The sequence below is a fragment of the Thermobia domestica genome, chromosome 1 (assembly GCF_964235325.1).
Source record: "Thermobia domestica chromosome 1, izTheDome1.hap1.1, whole genome shotgun sequence".
Classification (NCBI taxonomy): Eukaryota; Metazoa; Arthropoda; class Insecta; order Zygentoma; family Lepismatidae; genus Thermobia; species Thermobia domestica.
In genome coordinates, this window is record NC_137454.1 from 370797898 (window position 1) to 370820334 (window position 22437).

The window sequence follows — 22437 nt, forward strand, 5'->3', positions numbered from 1 at the left end:
TCTTCTATCTGTCTCTATCTTTCCAACTCTTCTATCTCTCTATCTCTATATTTCCAACTCTTCTTAACCGGTTCTATCTTTCCAACTCTTTCTATCTCTCTATCTCTATATTTCCAACTCTTCTATCTGTCTCTATCTTTCCAACTCTTCTATCTCTCTATTTCTATATTTCCAACTCTTTATCTGTCTCTATCTTTCCAACTCTTCTATCTCTCTGTCTCTATATTTTAAACTCTTCTATCTGTCTCTATCTTTCCAACTCTTCTATCTCTCTACCTCTATATTTCCAACTCTTCTATCTGTCTCTATCTTTCCAACTCTTCTATCTCTCTATGTCTATATTTCCAACTCTTCTATCTGTCTCTATCTTTCCAACTCTTCTATCTCTCTATCCCTATATTTCCAACTCTTCTATCTCTCTATCTTTCCAACCCCTCTATCTCTATCTTGTTCAATTCTTTTCCATGTTATTCTGTTGTGCTTCTTGATTCTGTCATATCATCTTGTATAGGGCCGTTTCCTAGTACATTTCTTGTCACTCAGTATCTAATTAATGTATACTTTTGTCCACAGTTTATTTTGCCTCCATTACCATTTTAATGTCTTTATTTTCACGATAACATTTGTAACTACTGTCATCTTTCTAATCCATGTGAATTGTTTCTCCTTTTTAAACTTCCAAACTATGCTATGTATAAGTGTCAGAAATCTTATAGAACGGCTTTGTCCGTCCGTCCGTCTGTCGACAGGTATCAGAGCAAAAACGGTGAACAATATCGAGATGAGGTTTCTTGCAATCAATTGTGTGTTCCTAAAATAGGTACCATTTCCTCCGTTAACTCTCTACTTAAACCGGAAGTAGTTCAAATTAGTCATTTCTGGTATTAACATTTGTCGCCATAGAACGAAAACGGTAACAGATAGCAAAAAGCGATTTTTTTCAAATGATTTAGCGTATCAAGGCAACGTATCACAATCATCCCAAACACTCTATCAAAACCAGAATTGGTTGAAGTTTAATATTACTTCCGGCTTCAATATTGATTTTCACAGAACAAGAACGGTAGGAGATATCGAGATGCGGTTTCCCACAATCGATACATTGTTCCAAGAATAGTAGACTATATTCTATCTTCTTCATTAACTCTCTATTCAAACCGGAAGTGGTTCAAGTTCTGGTTTCAACACTTATCGTCATAGAACAAAAATGATAATAGACAGCGGCAAGAGGTTTTCTGCAAACGATTCAGTGTCAAGAAAGCATATCGTCACAACCCGCAACACAATCAAAACAGGAAGTGGTTAAAATTTACTACCATTTCCGGTTTCAATAGTGATTTTCATAGATCAAAAACAGTAGGAGATATCGAGATGTGGATGGTTCAGCGTCCAAAGAATAGGTTCCATCTCCTTTTACCCGCTGTTCAAACCGGAAATTGTTCAAATTAATCATTTCCGATTTCAACATTTATCTCCATAAACAACAATGGTAATAGTAGCAACAAGTTTTTATCGCTACGGGGATCGAACCCAGGACCACATGCACCAAGGGCGCACGCGCTAGACACTAGATCAACGAGGGGGAGCTACAAACGCACCCCTTCAGGATGATTATTCTTTACTCGTACGATTAATTCATCACAAAATTCTTTCAAATTGAAACCTTGTGCCTCTCGATACCATCGTTTTAAGAGATGCAATGTTTGTTAATCAAAGTGTGGATTTTCCTCTACACTTAGGAATCATTTCTGATTATTTGAAATTGAAATTAATAAAGAATAAGGGAACTAATTTACAATGCAATTTCTTTTAAGCATTACTAATTTATACTATATACTACTGATATAACTAATGTTACGTACATTTGTAATCTAAAAGCAGTGTGTACTTTGCTTAGGTTAACAAGGTTATAGGATACACAATCATTTATCTATTTACTTTGAATGAAAGACGTATTGTTGTTTACATTATCTTTACATATGTAGTGGAGTTGTGTACCCAGAACCATGGTCGTCCGAAGGGGGGGAGAACTCTGGCTCACGAAAATGTATACGTAATAATGCAAACAACATATATTAAATACCAGACGTAATATAGCAACCATGGAGTGCCCCCCCCCCTAGAAAAGTTTCTTCTGGCGCCCCTGCCGAGAACCCTTGTTTAGAAGGGGAAGGGAGGAACAAGAGAACTTGCTTTACAACTGCCACATCTACTTTAGTTAGTTTCAACTTCATAATAGTATTAGTAAAATCTTAATAATAGCATTATCATCCCCTGGTCAAACCAGTGTACTGGGCCCTTACAAATAAATTTTACATTTGAAACTTGAAATTCTGCTCGTAGAGTCCCATCAAGTGATCATCGGGTAATGCGGTCTTGAATAATCTCTTGGGCATGTGCGGTTAAACTCACTGAGCCTTCCATTGGCTACGCCACTGGTGTGGTAGTCCTGCAAATAAAGCAAATGAAATTCATAAATATTTTTAATTAGCTACAAAAGAGGAATTACCAAATTAGACGAATTTTCTTTTCTTTAAGAGAGAAACATTCTTACTTGTTCCTTAAAGGAGGAAAGGGCCATCGTGTCCCAGGGGTAGAGCAATCAGCTCTGTTGTGAGAGGTCTCTGGTTCGATCCCAGGATAAGTGAGTTTGTGGTGGACAAGATCGTGTCCGTGGGTTTTCTTGTAGTGGGTTTCCTCCCACATTCTCATTCCCCCAACTAATTCGTAATCATTTACTTTAATTAATCAGCCTAAAGGGCATAACTGTGGAATGTAAAACTGAAAAAAATCACTTAATTTATCTACCTGTGAATATTCCTTTTCAAGAAAGAACGAAAGATTTTTTTTTTTTTTTTTAAAGAAAAAGCAAACATTAATTTCACATCGCATATTTCGTAACTAAAACACAGTCCTTGGCAATGTTTCAGCCTTTCAACTTCAGTGCCAAAATACATATATATATATATATATATATACAAACGGACTAATGTCCTAACTTTCAAGGGTAAGTTAAGTTAGTCAGTTTCTTAATGTTTTTTCACTTTCTCTGTGGTCGCCGCGTGCATTTTGAGTGATCAGTTGGTTTGCTTAGTTCAGAATTTACATCAAAATTCAGTTAATTTGTGAACATTTTATTTCTAACGCATCTAAGATATGTGTTGTTCACTACATGCAGTGAAATAAAAAGGACAAAAGGTGGAAATTTAGAGGTAAATAAACTCGTTTCTTTTGTTTTCATATTTACTACTTTCGTTGGATGTGATTCATTGCATGAGTATACTATTTATATTAACTGTGACAACTGTGAAAGTTTTCTTTAAACATATTAAGTGTGACGAAACTGAAGAAATATAAATTAACACTGTCACATATATTTATCACTAAGTACTTAATTTTCAAACTACTTGGCAACTATGACTTTCTAGCAAGTGTTTTGTCAGTTGTCAAAACTGCTCACCAGGTGTTAGTCTCAGCATGGCAAGCAAACTTCTTACCTTGTTCTGATAAATAAGAAAACGTTGAAAATGCAAGTACAAGTACATGGCTTCTTTAAAGTTTTATGTGTGATACCAAAACCCAGTGCACTCAACGTATTAATTTTATCGGAATGCATGAAAATAAATGCAAATACAGAAAAGCCACGGGATATGATGGAAAGGGCAACGTGGATAACCAAAAAAAAGAAGAAAAAGAAAGTGCAAACAGGAAAAAAAATAAATCAGCATTAAAACAGTTTTATTGTACAAAAAACATAATAAAACTTAAATTATGTACAGTACAGCAACTTTGATGAATCATAAAGCTCACAGTATGTAGCATACACAAATCATTTACTGAATCTGACTGGTATAGCCCTACACACTGCCTCCATCGGGGTTGATTCTGTCACATATTGGGGAACATTAGTGTGCTTCTGTCTTTTTCTTCTCGTCATTCCACAGACTGGTCTCTATTACACGACAAGGTTTGAACCGCTTGATTTATTTTTATTTATTTATTTATTTATTTAACAATCACCAGATACGCTCAGAGGCCATTTTACACTGGATATCCAACAACAACAATAACAATGGAAAGGATTTGGTAAGGTATCGGCCAGGGCCTGTTTAGTAGGTACCATCCCGGCATTTGCCTGGTAGGACTGAGGGAAACCCTGGAAAACCTCAGTCAGGATGGTCGGCAGTGGGATTCGAACCCACGACCTCCCGAATGCGAAGCCAACGCTCTACCACTTGAGCTACTTCGCTTGGTAAATTCGCTGAAGTGAACGACACGATTCAGTTAAGTTGATGAAGAATCACTTTTCCGAAATTCTAGAAGTGTTGAAACAGCTTTCAGCAAACGCAACAGAAAATCCCACAACGTGAAGAATGGTGAAAATTTTTCAGAAGTAATAATAGTCGACACATTCAGTGAACTTCTTAAAATTTAGTATTTTGTAATTTAAAGCAGTAACTCAATGACTGAAGTGTTTTCTCGAATAAATGCTCGGTAGACATATGAAATGATTATTTTTTAATATAGATTATTGTAGTCAAATATATTTTCAAACATAATAACATAATGCATTTCTTCTGTCACAAGTAAGATCTGGAGATAAGTATCATCTTCTTCCTGTAACCAATACATCTTCAACATCGTCAATACATTTTTAAGATAAACTGTTTTAAAAATTATGAAAGTCAATTTTTTTTATGAAAGGCAGGCATTTTTTTGAAAAAAAAAATGTTCGGCATGATTTTAAACAGTTATCCTACACAAAGAAAAAAGGTTAGCCTACGTAAAATCTAGAAAATAGATACTTAACAGTTGTACAATACATAGCAATGTATTAAAACACTAATATCAGGTTCACATATATAAAAGGATGTATCATCATGCTCTTTTAATGTAAGTGCGTAATATACAGTTCAAGTGCTTATTTTGATATGTCTATAGATTGACGTTAAGCCTACTTTAACTAATTATTTCGTGATTTTTCTATTATCATACGAACAAAGAGCATCATAGGAAATATGTTAACGAACAAAGAATATCGGTGCTTCAAATCTTCACCTCGTGGATTTCGTGATCAGTTTCGTTATGGTGACCAGGGCCGTGCCCTAGGGGGCGGGGGGCGAACGGGGCGACGGCCCCGAGCGCCGAAGTAAGGGGGATAACAATTTGGGAGAATAAAGGAAAAAAGATAGGAAAAATTGCTTGGAATATATGTATGGGGGCGCCGTCGTATATTCTCGCCCCGGGCGCTGATTTTCCACGGCACAGCTCTCATGGTGACTAACAGGTCAAATGAATTACCTTTGTTCCTTTGTTTATCCGTATATTGAGAGTCCTAAAACAGATCGACCGTTCAGCGTATCGGGACAAAATTTTAAATTTAACTTTTCTACAGGCTTCTTCAGGGCAGATTCATATTTGCCCAAAAATAGATTTAGATTATTGAAATGTGAAAATCAAAAATTAAGATTTTTTTCGAAAACCCTGTAAATGTATTGTTCACATCCTAGTAATAACCGTATAGTATGGGTTTATTTGTTCCTCTACATAAGGAAAAAGGAGTTGTCTACTAGAAGAGAGAGGTTTTGTTCACATTTTTTGTTCAAAATGTCTCTACCGATTTTGTCCATGCTCTATAAACAAATATTTCATTAACAACCCTACAGAATAGCATGATTATAAAACTCAATTAATAAAAAGAAATCTGGAGAATATAAATACGATATTATTATTATTATTATTATTATTATTATTATTATTATTATTATTATTATTATTATTATTATTATTATTATTATTATTATTATTATTATTATTCAGTATTCTGCCTGTTGGCAGGTCTTGAAACTAATAGGAATTTCCCCTTCACTTAGGGTCTCGAAATGTTTCTTCCACGTTTCTCCATCCTCAGCTTCCTCTTTCAACTCCCAATATTTTCTTCTATTTTTCAAATCATCGATCACTTGTGTTCTTCTTCTTCCTACTCGCTTTCCTTCCATCTTTCCTTCTATGGCGGTAGGAGGAACAAAATTTCTTCGCAAGATATGTCCAATCCAACTAGCTGGCTAAAAGGATCCTATGAAGGATGGTGGATAAAAGCGTTCTCTTCTCTTGTAACCGTTTTAAATAAATTTCGTTTGTTACTCTGTCCATTTTGTTTTCTCCATCTTCCTCCAACACCACATTTCGAAATTCTCTTTTACTTATTTCTTTTTTGAAACATTTTTTTTAAACTTTTATAGCCAGCGATTTTTTATTTTTTAAAAATGAAATTTTTGAGTTTGACGATTTGAAATAAAAGATATGAAAAAGTTTTCTTTTTCTTTTTTTTTTTTTTTTTTGTTCTTGACGTAGTCAACTGTATATTCTTCTGTCTCTTTCTGAAGAGACAACAAGGATAATTTACAAGAAAACGACACCCACACGTACTCACTTATTTCAGTTCGGTGCTACCACCTTCACAAGGCAGTCTTTCCATCAACGACACTCAAATAAACCAATTAAGCCAACATTATTTACAACCATCCAAATACTTGGTGAAATAAAGACACCCACTTTTTGGCAGAAATTCTACTTTTCACATTCGCAAATGGTATTCAAAATATCTAATCTGGAGCTCAGACAAGTTTGGAGTTAACTGGTCCGAACCTTTCCCATAATTTCGCCAAAACATTTCAATTCATCTTTACAGTATTATATTCTTACACAATTTTCAGCAGGCTATATCTTTGTCTGCCTTACATTATTTAATAGCCTATCTATCTAGAAGAGATAGTGAAAAAGACCCTACACAATGAAGACAGCATTTCAGTAGGAGATAGAATGATTAGGTGTATAGAGTTTGCAGATGCTATGGCGCTTGTTATAGAATCTGAAGACAAAATCAATAAGATATTAGAAAACTTGAGGAAGAGCTGTGAAGAATGTGGGATGAAAATAAAATGTCAGGAAGACAAAAGCCATGGTGATTGGAACGAAGGAGTCGGTGTCAAATATGGAAGGAGGAGGGGAGAAAATGGAAGGGATATCTATTTATCGATACCTGGGTAGTATTATTACTGATAATATGAAGTGTGAACGTGAAATAAAATCTGGCATAGGAATGATGAAAGAAGCCTTTTATGAAGAAGAAAATACTAGTTTGTGGGATCTTGAATAAAGAGTTGAGAAAAATACTCATAAAATGCTTCGTATTGAGTGTTGTACTGTATGGGTCAGAAATTTGGACATTACGGAAAAATGATGAGAAACGACTGGAAGCTTTCAAAATGTAGGTGAGGAGAAGAATGGAAAGAATTAGCTGGGTCGATCAGAAAACGAATGAGGGGGTGTTAGAAATGGTGGAGAAAACAGACAATTTTAAATATTATTAAGAACAGGAAGATAAACTGGTTGGGACATTGGCTAAGAAGGAATTGTATCATGAGGGACGTGGTAGATTGTATGGTGGCAGGAAAGAAAGGGAGGGGGAAAGGGACTATAATTAATTGACGATATTGAAACAGGAAAATCGTTCGTGAAGACAATGGAGTTAGCGGAAGATCGTGGAGCATGGAAGCTTCTCAGTTGCAGAAAGTGACCTGCCTGCAGTGGCGTATTTACGATTTTGTTCCGGGGGGGCTTTGCTAACAGGCGTAACAGGAATTCTGAATACCTGAATACTTACTTGCAGTGTTTCTTTCAGATATGTTTGCAGTGCCCCCCGGAGGATACCAAAATAATACGTCTATAATATAATAATAAATAGAATAGTACCAGCAGTGCCCCCCCGAAATCCTAAGTGTGACCCCCGGAACATTTTTTTCTGAAAGAAACACACTTGAATCTAGATTAGATTTTTTAACTGTGGAAACATTTTTATAACCTTTTGATTACCAAGAATGTTTCGCCAAGGAGTTCCCTCGTGGCTATGGAGATAGCAAACACGCCTTTGATGCGAAGATTCAGGTTCGATCCCCAGCGGAAGCTCATGTGGTTTGGATTCCACGTCTCATATAGCCTTGCTTCCGAAAGGTAAGCTAAACTTCAATCAATCTCATTCTGCAAAGTAAGTCCATTGGTGCTGGGCTGATTTTTTTTAATTAGAAAAATGTATTTTTCATATAGTTACCGGTACTTTCAAATATTTGTACCTTAGACTCTAATTAGTCTAGACACATGAAACAAGAAGCAGAATACGGACAATACAACAAATACATTAGATGTGCTAAGGTTGGGAAAGAAATCTGGAAAATGACATTTCAGTTTTATACTTAATTCGTTCTGGCCCGCGGATCATTAGAAATTGGCCATCATTGCTGTAAATTATGAAACTAAGCCTCCTAGTGTACGTTCAGAAAATAAATGGATAGCATAGAGCAAGCTGGTCAAAGGCTGTAGAGACTAAATTTGCGTAATAAGATAGTGAGGTATACATTAATGCAACGGGATTAGGTCTGAAAAATGCTTTATCTGTTTTAAGAACAGTTTCATATTAAATTTCAGATATCATTTTAGTTGGAAGGGCTCTGCTGACAGTAAATTTGGCTAGTAATTATATAAGATGTGATTTCCAGGTTACATTCTTGTTGAATGTTATACCAAAACGTCTTACAATTAGGTAAAAATAAATGTCTTGGACTATATTATAACTGGATAGTTGTATCTTGGTGTGCTTCTTTCTTGGGAAAACAGGCTTGGACTTTGGATGACAATGTTGCCAAGACGTTGAAAGGAAAAATCGCTAAACGAGAAGTGAGTGACAAAAATTTTGGGTGAGAAGTCACTAAAAATTTGAGACATTTGAGTTTCGACACAATATTAACACTATAAAGTACTTAAGCTATTTGATTTTTTAAAATGAATAAAAATTAGGTCCTCAAAGACACAAAAACTCTAACATCCACTTCATTTCAACTCAAGGTTAGTAGGGTAGTGACTAACTTACGCTCCTGAAGCTAATCGGCTTGTTAACGGTAATACTGTATTCTTTGTGTTTCTCAACGGAAGTTCTGCAAACAAAAAGACATTGAAGGTTGGAATTGTTCTCTGTTAGAAGGCAAGAAATAATATAAATCAAATTAGATTGTGGACGGGTGGTCATGGTTGCCCAACTCGCCATCGCTTGCGTTAATTAAAAAAAAAACAGAAAGAAAAGAAACACAAGAGTATGAAAACTGCTTCACACTAATAGTGCTTGATTACACAAAGATAAGTTGTTCGCAACACAAAAGTAAATTTGTAAGCAAGTCGCCAAATCGTAATTTAAAAATCACTAAAAAAAAAGTCGCCTATCGGAAAAATAATTTTTTGTCGTTATCTTGGAAGTCAAATTCCCTAGATTTAGCAACCTTTTCCCTAGATTGGCAACATTGTTGGATGTACTTATCTTGATTGGAATCTACTTTGTTCAATGAAAGTTTTTTGAATGGCAGTTTTCGTGCAAAGATTTAGTTGGAGAATCTATTTTTCTTTTTCTGTGGCACAAAGTGCATTATCACTTGCACATTGTGAATATATTGGATTGTTGAAATATATATATATATAATTTTTAAAATTACATATTCTGTTTATTATTTCAGGAGATCGAGGGGGAAAATCATGAACTTCGATGAAGCCCTGAAGGAGTTGGGAGAATTTGGAAAATATCAGGCGATCATCTTCTTTCTTCTGTGCATTCCAGTCATATTCTGTGCAGCTGGAACACTTGCTTATATTTTCAGTGCAGGTGCACCGAAGTACAGGTAAGAGAATTGACACATGAATGGAACATAACTACATTTTTTTTTTCGATTTTTGTAAAAATGACTGTTTTTACTGTAGGTGTATATAGATACAGCTCAAAACATTCTTACTGATATCTTCACGCATTACTGCATGCCAGACAATTGACTGAAAATGTTCACAACCCTCTTGAATGAAAAAGTTACATTCTTGCATAAAAACAGGATTAGGTACCAATTTTAACCCTTAGTACTCCCAGATGGTCGCAGTGCTTTTATTTCTTTAGTGGTGAGGGATTTAACTTCTTCAAGCATTACGGCATCACGTGGTCCCAAATAATTTATTTGAAATATAATATTTAGTGTTCCGTGAATGAAAAAAGTTTCCGTTCTTGCACGAATACAGCATTAGGTTCCAAGGTTAACCCTCGAAAGATCACGGTGCTTTTGTTTGTTTCCTGATTTATCGTGACTGTATGCATTATGTTGGACAATATACTTAGAAATAATTCATCCAAGCACAGGGTCTAGCCAATGTACAAATGAGCCAGAGAAATTGAGAGACATTGCTATGGAAGTTAGTTTTTTTTTTAAAGGAAATGGCATCATGGTAGTTAATAGAATTACTTGAAAGAAGTAACAAGCTCATTACAGGATTTTAAAAAAAGTGAGAGAACGTACTTTTCATGTTTCTACTACACTTCAAGCACTGATATAAGTTTTAAAGAGAGAAGAAGTTGGTCGAACTCTCATGAGAGAGAGAATAACGCGTTGTCCGGATGGCAAAAATTAAAGAAATACAAGCTATTAAAGCCTGTGACAAACATCTTGGCATTTCAGCTAAACGAATAAAACGCAAGCACTGACGCGACGTTGCCGAGTAGTAAAGGGGTGTGGTTATGGCTAAGCAGATGAAGTACAGCGCGATCAAGTGACAGGGGACAGACGTGGATGTGTACAAAATAAACGTGGCAATACCGCTGGCCTCTTATTTGCTATAGCATTTAAAGACAACTTGCAGCGCCGCCTTCAAATGCCAAGATGTTTGTCACGCCGTTTAATTTACAATGAACGCTATTTATACGTTCCATAAAATTTATTCATTTTGAAAGAGTCTGCAAGATTACTTGTGGGTCGTGGGGTCGGGACGTGACCCACTGCGACCCACCACCCACTCTGACAAACCCAGCTAGTACGACCCACACAGCTCGGTGCATTGTAGACAGCATCTTCTGAACACTGATGAATTTGTCTACGTTTTACTTTCAAGGCCTTCATTTTTCTTCCTTTTACATTTGTTTCTATTTACTTACCTGAGATAAGCATCTAAGTGGAAAAAGATCTTCAGGCACTTTTGATATTTGTAATTCTAACAATAGCAATAGAATATTGGTTTTCGATGCACAGTCGAATTTTACACTGTATTTTTCTTTTATGTTGGCCTAATTTCCTTGATTTGAGACTTCCAAATTTCATCCTATTTTCAGCTGAAAAATATTTGAAATAATTGTATATAATAATTGAATTAAAATTCATCGTAATATGTCCCATGACAAACACTTTACTATTTCATATCGTAAAGGTCAGATCCACCGAATATCGTAACAGAGCGATCCTTGAGCGATTGACCATAGAATTTCAAACTCCGATTGGTGATAATTTCACAGCCTTGTTTTATTACAAGTGTAACCTCTTTAGTCAATCGAGACGAGAGCGTCAATCGTGGATCAGAGTTGATGACAATGGGTTTTGGTGGGTGGTAGGTCAGAGTGGATCATAATGGGTCACAGTAGGCCGTGGGTCCAATAAGTTGTTAGTCACAGTGGGTGGTGGGTCAGGGGTAAACTTTACACTAACCACACCATCTCTGCTTCTAACATGTAAATATACTTGTAACTAAATTTTCCAGATTAAGAACCTCTTTAAGAATAGTTATAAGGTAAAGTCAGGACGGATCGCACGGTACGAGAGTTCGCGTGGGGACCAGATCGTTGGAGGTAGAAGAAGGAAGGAAAGGGTGACGAGATATAACGAACGGAAAATTGGCAACTTTGCAAATAGAGTCGAAAAACGCGCAAGCAAATTGCTGCGCGTTCGAATTCAAGGGAAAATTTTGCTAAAATTTATTGCGATTTCCTAGTTGTTCGAGTTCTAGTGTTGCGTTCTGATTCCGGATGAAATACTGTATTTTTTAAACAGTTTGAATAAAGTTTCATTATATATAATTCGGAACTAGTTACTCAGAATCAAGCTGATGTTACACTCTCCAGAACCTAAAATAGATTCTAATCAAATGACTTCGAAACACTTATGTTTATCTTCGTTGTATTAGTGTACAACAACAACAACAACAACAACAACAACAACAACAACAACAACAACTACTACTACTACTACTACTACTACTACTACTACTACTACTACTACTACTACTACTACTACTAATAATAATAATAATAATAATAATAATAATAATAATAATAATCGCCTTCGGTATGAGTGGTTCCCGGTGGGGGTAGTCGGTCGAAAAAGTGTAAAAAGGTTTTTCAGGCCAGTCATCCTGAATGAGGTTTTCGTGGGTTTTTCTCATTCACACCAGGCAAATGCCGGGGTGGTACCTAACATATAGGTCCTAGGCCACTACCTTCCTTCCCTTTCATCGGATAGTGTGATCGCCGAGGAACGTCATCCCTCAAACGTGACGGGTATAAATGGCCTTAGATGCCAAATGACCAGAAATCTAAATCCTAAATAATAATAATAATAATAATAATAATAATAATAATAATAATAATAATAATAATAATACTCTGGCTTGGGTTGTGTTTCCCATGAGATGAGAAATTTCTCATCTCGTCTCGAAACAGACGAGAGTACGTTTTCAAATTCGGGACGAGACGAGAAACATGTCAATTCTTGTTTTGTTTTCGAAACGAGACAAGATATTACATGAGTCTCGTATTTAATACTAGTTTACCCAATTCGTAGATCTCAAACCCTGTTTTAATGTTAAATGATTCATAGTATAAGAAGACTATAAAGCAAGGTGACCAGACGTCCCGTTTTAGCCGGGACAGTCCGTTTTTTGGAACTGTTGTCCCGTTTTCTTCTGATTCTCAAACGGGACGCCTAAATGTCCCCTTTTTAAGCAAACATGACCCAAGTGTCCCGTAATTATTATTCTAAATATAAATAGTCAATGCAAATTCTACACTCTTTCATACCAACACTCATTGCAAAGGTTCAGCTGTGTCTGGAACTTCTGAATGTTCAAGTTGGAATTGAGTATTCTGTGGTTCAAGTAGGAATTGAGTGGGAATTCTGAGTGTTCAAGTAGTTAAAAGTATTGTTGGGTAGTACTTAAGTTAAAAACGCTGTGTTATTACTTTTACCTGTGTATTTTGTAAATTAAAAACACTACTCAGTCCCAAAATGCAATCTGAAAGTCAGATATTTAGCCTCCTCCCCCGTCTCCGATTCGTATGCGTCCCGTTTTTGCAAGTAAAAATTCTGGTCACCTTGTTATAAAGTGATAAAGTGATCATACGAATACAATGAAGAGCATTTATCAACGTTTAAAGATATACAAGTCATTACACAATATACTCCAATAATAAATATATCGTCTGAATGTTGTCATATCACACTCTTCGTTTACCCTGCTGAATCCGATAACTTTTAGACAAAATTAAGAAAATCTTGTGGCGCGGAAGTATCCTGAATCCGATAACATCTATACGAAATTAAATAAAAATCAGGACAAAAATTTTGTGCAAATTTACAAAAGCTATGAGTAAAATTTCGAGACGAGACGAAACGAGACGAGAAAACTATTTCTCGTCTCGCCCGAACCCGCACAATTGTGCGAATAGATTTTCTGTATTATGCAAGCGAGAATTTTTCAGTTTTTACGCTCACTAGTTCTTCAAAACATGCACAATTGTGCAGGTACACTTTCTGAGAACCTACGATAGACCCACGCAGTAGTAATGGCAGCACTCTGCCTCACTTTGGACTTTGACCCCGACCTTTGTGACGTCATAGGTCAAAGGTCAATGACCTTGGCCCGGGGTCAATGACCTAGGGGTACCTAGGACCACCCCCTCTAAATTTTGGCAGGGGTACCTTGGCCCACCCCCTAAATTTTGGCAGGGGTACATAGGACCACCCCCCTTAAATTTTGGAAATTGCCAAATCTAAAAATTTGGTATGGTAGCCTAGGACCACAGTATGTACCTCTATTAGTATTGGGTGTCTATGTCGTTCCCTTTTATGGGTAAAAAATTGCCAAAAATTCAAATTTTGGGTTTTTTTGACCTAATTTATCCCCTTTGATGAGGTGTTATTACCTTATATAGTTATATGGGCGTATACAGGGGTCCATTACCTTTCATAAGACATGGGTATATTAATGCACCCCTTGAAAAATTTGGGAGGGGTACCTTGGCCCACCCCTTCAATTTTGGAAATTGCCCAATTTCAACATTGGGTATTATAGTACAGGACCCTAATATGTATTAGGTTAAATTTGGGCGGTCCACCGCATTCCCTTCTAGGGGTACAAAATTGCCAAAATATAAACGTAAGCAATACGTTATACCACGTGTTTGGTTTTTGGTCGATTTTATCCCCTTTGATGAGGTGTTATTATCCTATATAGTTATATGGTCATGTATAGGGGTCCATTACCTTTCATAAGATATGGGTATATTTGTGCACTCCTTGAAAATTTGGGAGGGGTACTTTGGCCCACCCCTTAAATTTTGGAAATTGCCCAATTTAAACATTTGGTATTATAGTACCGGATCCTAACATGTATTATGATAAATTTGGGTGGTCCACCTCGTTCCCTTCTAGGGGTACAAAATTGTCAAAATATAAACGTAAGCAATACGTTATACCACGTGTTTGGTTTTTGGTCGATTTTATCCCCTTTGATGAGGTGTTATTATCCTATATAGTTATATGGTCATGTATAGGGGTCCATTACCTTTCATAAGATATGGGTATATTTGTGCACTCCTTTAAAAATTTGGGAGGGGTACTTTGGCCCACCCCTTAAATTTTGGAAATTGCCCAATTTAAACATTTGGTATTATAGTACCGGATCCTAACATGTATTATGATAAATTTGGGTGGTCCACCTCGTTCCCTTCTAGGGGTACAAAATTGTCAAAATATAAACGTAAGCAATACGTTGTACCACGTGTTTGGTCTTTTGGCCCAATTTATCCTCTTGGATGAGGTCCTATTACCTTATATGGTTATATGGTTATGTATAGGGGTCTATTCCCTATCATAAGACATAGGTACATTTGTGCACTCCTTTAAAAATTTGGGAGGGATACTTTGGCCCACCCCTTAAATTTTAGAAATTGCTCATTTTATATATTTGGTATTATAGTACTGGACCCTAATATGTATTATGATAAATTTGGGTGGTCCACCTCGTTCCCTTCTAGGGGTACAAAATTGCCAAAATATAAACGTAAGCAATACGTAGTACCACGTGTTTGGTTTTTTTTTGTCGATTTTATTTCCTTTGATGAGGTGTTATTTTCCTATATAGTTATATGGTCATATATAGGAGTCCATTACCTTTCATAAGATATGGGTATGTTTGTACACTCCTTTAAAAATTTGGGAGGGGTACTTTGGCCCACCCCTTAAATTTTGGAAATTGCCCAATTTAAACATTTGGTATTATAGTACTGGACCCTAACATGTATTATGATAAATTTGGGTGGTCCACCTCGTTCCCTTTTAGGGGTACAAAATTGCCAAAATATAAACGTAAGCATTACGTTGTACCACGTGTTTGGTTTTTGACCTAATTTATTCCTTTGGATGAGGTCCTATTACCTTATATGGTAATGTATAGGTGTTCATTCCCTATCATAAGACATAGGTACATTGATGCACCCCGGGAGGGGATTCGGTATCATAGTACATGACTCAACATGTATTATGATAAATTTGGGTGGTCCACATCGTTCTCTTTTAGGGGGTACAAAATTGCTAAAATATAAACATAAGCAATATGTTGTACCATGTGTTTGGTTTTTGGCCCAATTTCTCCCCTTTGAGGAGGTTCTATTACCTTATATGGTTATATGGTCATGTATATAGGTTCATTTCCTATCATAAGATATGGGTACATTGATGCATCCTTTAAAAATTTGGGAGGGGTATCTTGGCTCATCCACTCGGTTTTAGAAATTGTTTAATATAAGCATTTGGTATCATAGTACAGGTCTCCAATATGTACCACTATAAATTTGGATGGTCCACATCGTTCCCTTTTCATAGGTAAAGAACTACCAAAAATCAAATTTCGGAGGTTATTGACCTCTATTTAGCATGTTATATGGATATGTACAGAGGTTTATTACCTTTATATGTTTATGTTCCCTTTTAAATTTGGGAATTATCAAATAACAAAATTCGGTAAACGTTTTCTAAGCCCCATTGTAGATGTTGATGTTCCTCTTATGGCCAAATATTCAAAATTTAAATGTTATTGACCGGCTTTATTATTGAATAAGTACAGGATTTATTACTTTTTTCATAAGACACAGGTGTATTTGTGTACCAATCTTAAATTTTGGAAGGGGTACATTTCTTATTGTCGTATCAATAATTGGTAATTGGATAGTATCTCATTCATTGGGTAAATCATTATGATCACGTGATCGGTTATTGACCTATGATGAGATTAGGAGTCCAGGACATTGGTACATTGAAACTTTGTAGGATAATTTGATAATGCGTCATTGGTTTTGATTATTCCCGCCAAATATAAACGTAAGCAAGACGTTGTACCACGTGATTGTCCTTGATGAGGTAGTGTACAGGGATTCATTTCCTTTGTTGTGGTACTTCTTAAGTTTGAGTACACACACACACTTCTAGAAAACAGTTGGTTCTACTCAGGTAAACAATTGACGGACATTATTGACCTTATTGAACATATAATGATATGATTAACTCTAAGACTTAGGTATATCAAGAGAAGTATTCTTTAAATTTGGGAATGGTGATAAACAGAATTTTAACATAAGGTGTGAAATTTGAAACAATACATTGAACTTTAGTCACAGCTCATAGTCTAAGATCATTGGTGGTGATTGATTTGAAATCTGATAGCTAACCTTATTGAATCTTATGACTCATAGACGAAAGGCAATACATGCTACAACACTGGCAAAGTTATTGTTAATGCAATTTGATTGGTTGATCATTATCTTTCCTGCAATCTGATTGGTTGATCACTATCTTTCGTGCAATCTGATTGGTTGATGATTTTCAAATCTTTGCTGTATTCAGTTTTAAGTTTTGTTTAACATTTAAAAATCTTGGTTTCGTTCAACATTTTGCACTCACTGATAAATATGATCAAAACCGTTTATTTGTTAATCGAATAGTTAAAAACCGGATAAAGTTTGACGGTTAACCGTGAAACGTAAATTTTTTTTAGTTTGAAATTTTTTTGATTGAAATTTTTTGTTTGAAACTTTTCGTTTGAAATTTTTGTTTGAAAAAATTTTTGTTTGAAATTTTTTTGTTTGTAAATTTTTGTTTCAAAATTTTTTTTGTTTAAAATTTTTTCGTTTGAAATTTTTCGTTTCCAAAATTTTTTTCTGTTTAAAAAATTTTTGTTTGAACAGTTTTGTTTGGAAAATTTTGTTTCAAAATTTTTTTTGAAAATTTTTGTTTGATTTTTTTTTTGAAATTTTTGTTTGACATTTTAAAAGTTTGTGCACTCATTAGTAAAGAACTGGAACTGTTTAGAACTAAAACCTCTGGCAACATTGTGGTGCACGTCAGAACATGATAATGCAACGTCATCAGTTTTGCATCATATATAAGTATCGTTCGAGTTAGTATTCATGATAACGTCATCATGGCTACTTGTCTGCAGTTTCTAAACACGCGTGATGTGATGAAATCATTTACCAAGATTACTGATTTACAACAGAATGTACCTTATAGAATCTTAGCTAGCCAAATGATCCCTACAAAGTTTGGATTAAGAATCGTAGTGAAGCTTGAAAATGATAAGAATATAATTTTACCAGCAAGATATTTACCCATGGAAGCATCAAAACAAGAAGAACTGCTGCGTTTCTTAAATACTGGATCTGTATCTTTATGTTACAAAGGATTCTTGGGTCGAAGTCATCAACTTGAATTTAGTACACAGCCGGATTCGTCAGCAATTGTGATGAAATCATGAATTCAAACGTCAGCACATTCCTTTACCGTCAGATGTTGTATAAATTTGGTTGGTCGGCATGACGTCAGCAACTGTGATGAAATCATGAATTCAAACGTCAGCACATTCCTTACCAATGACGTCAGCAATAACTATAAATCAGCAAATACAGTGTCATCCCACGAAATCATTTGAGCAAGTGCTTTTCAGGAGGAAAGATGTGTACTTCTAACGATAAAGAGTTCATCTTCGCAAGCTATTATCCAATAAATATATTTCAAACAAAACATGTGATGATTGGTATCAGTGCTAGAACATATGAACCTGTGATTCGATTGGGCAAAGCAGAACAATTTGGTGTACAACTGACCTGTGAAGAATGGCAAATATTATGTTCACGAATCGACCAAATGAACGATTATTTTCATGATGAGCTAAATGTGACCATAGTCAAATCATTAGGCTCAAATCATGAAGTGGTGCTGCGTACAGTCCTCGAAGAGAAGATGGTGCTGTTACGTAAAAAGAGTACATTCCATGTCCCTCGCAACATGGTGTATCTAACACAAACTGAATGGAACAAATTCATCAGCGTATTTCAGTGTGCGAAACATGCAGTGGAAGTGTGCAACAAAACAAGTATATTCCTGAAAAAGTACTATTTTGAAAAATGTGTTATGCATATTGTACAACATGTATCTAGATATTGTGATGGTTGTCAACATCGTTCGTGGGTGCATAACTGTATTGATAAACAGTTTATTTGTGATCAAATGGACATTGAGTTTCCACCAATTGATATTGCATTAGACCTTAAAAGACTTCAATTGGAATTAAAATTATATGCTAAAGACAAACTAGTGCAAGAAGTTCAAAATACATTGTATCGACAATATCCAGAACCACTATCTGGTATGGATGTATGTGGAGTGTAATAAAATGATCCATTTCAATGAATTGTGTTTTTTCATTTCAAGTACAACCCCAGGTTCTGACGTGTACTATTGCACCACAATGTTGTCAAAGGTTTTTGTTCTAAACAGTTCCAGTTCTTTACTAATAAGTGCACAAACTTTTAAAAATGTCAACTCAAACTTTGAAACAAAAATTTCAAACAAAAATCTTTGAAACAAAATTTTGAAACGAAAAAAAATTCAAACAAAAAATTTCAAACGAAACAAAAATTCAAACAAAATTTTGAAGCGAAAAAATTTCAAACAAAAGTTTGAAACAAAAAATTTCAAACAAAAAATTTGGAAACGAAAAATTTCAAACAAAAAATTTTAAACAAAATTTTCGAACAAAAATTTTTCAAACAAAAATTTCAAACGAAAAGTTTCAAACAAAATTTTGAAACAAAATTTTCAAACAAAAATTTCGAAACAAAAAATTTTAAACAAAAAATTTGGAAACGAAAAAATGTCAAACCAAAGTTTCAAATTTTTTAAATGTTAAAACAAAACTGAATGCAGAAAAAGATTTAAAACTCATCAACCTATCAGATTGCACGAAAGATAGTGATCAACCAATCAGATTGCAGGAAAGATAGTGATCATCCAATCAAATTGCATTAACAATAACTTTGCTAGTGTCAGATTACATCACCTTATGATTAAATTTTAAACTGTTGTAGCATGTATTGCCTTTCGTCTATGAGTCATAAGATTCAATAAGGTTAGCTATCAGATTTCAAATCAATCACCACCAATGATCTTAGACTATGAGCTGTGACTAAAGTTCAATGTATTGTTTCAAATTTCACACCTTATGTTAAAATTCTGTTTATCACCATTCCCAAATTTAAAGAATACTTCTCTTGATATACCTAAGTCTTAGAGTTAATCATATCATTATATGTTCAATAAGGTCAATAATGTCCGTCAATTATTTACCTGAGTAGAACCAACTGTTTTCTAGAAGTGTGTGTGTGTACTCAAACTTAAGAAGTACCACAACAAAGGAAATGAATCCCTGTACACTACCTCATCAAGGACAATCACGTGGTACAACGTCTTGCTTACGTTTATATTTGGCGGGAATAATCAAAACCAATGACGCATTATCAAATTATCCTACAAAGTTTCAATGTACCAATGTCCTGGACTCCTAATCTCATCATAGGTCAATAACCGATCACGTGATCATAATGATTTACCCAATGAATGAGATACTATCCAATTACCAATTATTGATACGACAATAAGAAATGTACCCCTTCCAAAATTTAAGATTGGTACACAAATACACCTGTGTCTTATGAAAAAAGTAATAAATCCTGTACTTATTCAATAATAAAGCCGGTCAATAACATTTAAATTTTGAATATTTGGCCATAAGAGGAACATCAACATCTACAATGGGGCTTAGAAAACGTTTACCGAATTTTGTTATTTGATAATTCCCAAATTTAAAAGGGAACATAAACATATAAAGGTAATAAACCTCTGTACATATCCATATAACATGCTAAATAGAGGTCAATAACCTCCGAAATTTGATTTTTGGTAGTTCTTTACCTATGAAAAGGGAACGATGTGGACCATCCAAATTTATAGTGGTACATATTGGAGACCTGTACTATGATACCAAATGCTTATATTAAACAATTTCTAAAACCGAGTGGATGAGCCAAGATACCCCTCCCAAATTTTTAAAGGATGCATCAATGTACCCATATCTTATGATAGGAAATGAACCTATATACATGACCATATAACCATATAAGGTAATAGAACCTCCTCAAAGGGGAGAAATTGGGCCAAAAACCAAACACATGGTACAACATATTGCTTATGTTTATATTTTAGCAATTTTGTACCCCTAAAAGAGAACGATGTGGACCACCCAAATTTATCATAATACATGTTGAGTCATGTACTATGATACCGAATCCCCTCCCGGGTTGCATCAATGTACCTATGTCTTATGATAGGGAATGAACACCTATACATTACCATATAAGGTAATAGGACCTCATCCAAAGGAATAAATTAGGTCAAAAACCAAACACGTGGTACAACGTAATGCTTACGTTTATATTTTGGCAATTTTGTACCCCTAAAAGGGAACGAGGTGGACCACCCAAATTTATCATAATACATGTTAGGGTCCAGTACTATAATACCAAATGTTTAAATTGGGCAATTTCCAAAATTTAAGGGGTGGGCCAAAGTACCCCTCCCAAATTTTTAAAGGAGTGTACAAACATACCCATATCTTATGAAAGGTAATGGACTCCTATATATGACCATATAACTATATAGGAAAATAACACCTCATCAAACGAAATAAAATCGACAAAAAAAAAAAAAAAAACAAACACGTGGTACTACGTATTGCTTACGTTTATATTTTGGCAATTTTGTACCCCTAGAAGGGAACGAGGTGGACCACCCAAATTTATCATAATACATATTAGGGTCCAGTACTATAATACCAAATATATAAAATGATCAATTTCTAAAATTTAAGGGGTGGGCCAAAGTATCCCTCCCAAATTTTTAAAGGAGTGCACAAATGTACCTATGTCTTATGATAGGGAATAGACCCCTATACATAACCATATAACCATATAAGGTAATAGGACCTCATCCAAGAGGATAAATTGGGCCAAAAGACCAAACACGTGGTACAACGTATTGCTTACGTTTATATTTTGACAATTTTGTACCCCTAGAAGGGAACGAGGTGGACCACCCAAATTTATCATGATACATGTTAGGATCCGGTACTATAATACCAAATGTTTAAATTGGGCAATTTCCAAAATTTAAGGGGTGGGCCAAAGTACCCCTCCCAAATTTTTAAAGGAGTGCACAAATATACCCATATCTTATGAAAGGTAATGGACCCCTATACATGACCATATAACTATATAGGATAATAACACCTCATCAAAGGGGATAAAATCGACCAAAAACCAAACACGTGGTATAACGTATTGCTTACGTTTATATTTTGACAATTTTGTACCCCTAGAAGGGAACGAGGTGGACCACCCAAATTTATCATAATACATGTTAGGATCCGGTACTATAATACCAAATGTTTAAATTGGGCAATTTCCAAAATTTAAGGGGTGGGCCAAAGTACCCCTCCCAAATTTTCAAGGAGTGCACAAATATACCCATATCTTATGAAAGGTAATGGACCCCTATACATGACCATATAACTATATAGGATAATAACACCTCATCAAAGGGGATAAAATCGACCAAAAACCAAACACGTGGTATAACGTATTGCTTACGTTTATATTTTGGCAATTTTGTACCCCTAGAAGGGAATGCGGTGGACCGCCCAAATTTAACCTAATACATATTAGGGTCCTGTACTATAATACCCAATGTTGAAATTGGGCAATTTCCAAAATTGAAGGGGTGGGCCAAGGTACCCCTCCCAAATTTTTCAAGGGGTGCATTAATATACCCATGTCTTATGAAAGGTAATGGACCCCTGTATACGCCCATATAACTATATAAGGTAATAACACCTCATCAAAGGGGATAAATTAGGTCAAAA

General features: G+C 35.2%; 1 protein-coding gene across 1 annotated transcript in view; it reads left to right on the top strand.

The window, feature by feature from the left end:
* Positions 1-22437, top strand: part of LOC145664290 (organic cation transporter protein-like) — a 284988-nt gene that overhangs the window by 148997 nt on the left and 113554 nt on the right. Inside the window, exon 2 of the mRNA XM_081730831.1 lies at positions 9561-9722. Within this exon, the coding sequence (XP_081586957.1) occupies positions 9580-9722 (143 nt within the window). The 5' untranslated portion in view covers positions 9561-9579. The remainder of the gene's footprint in view (positions 1-9560; positions 9723-22437) is intronic.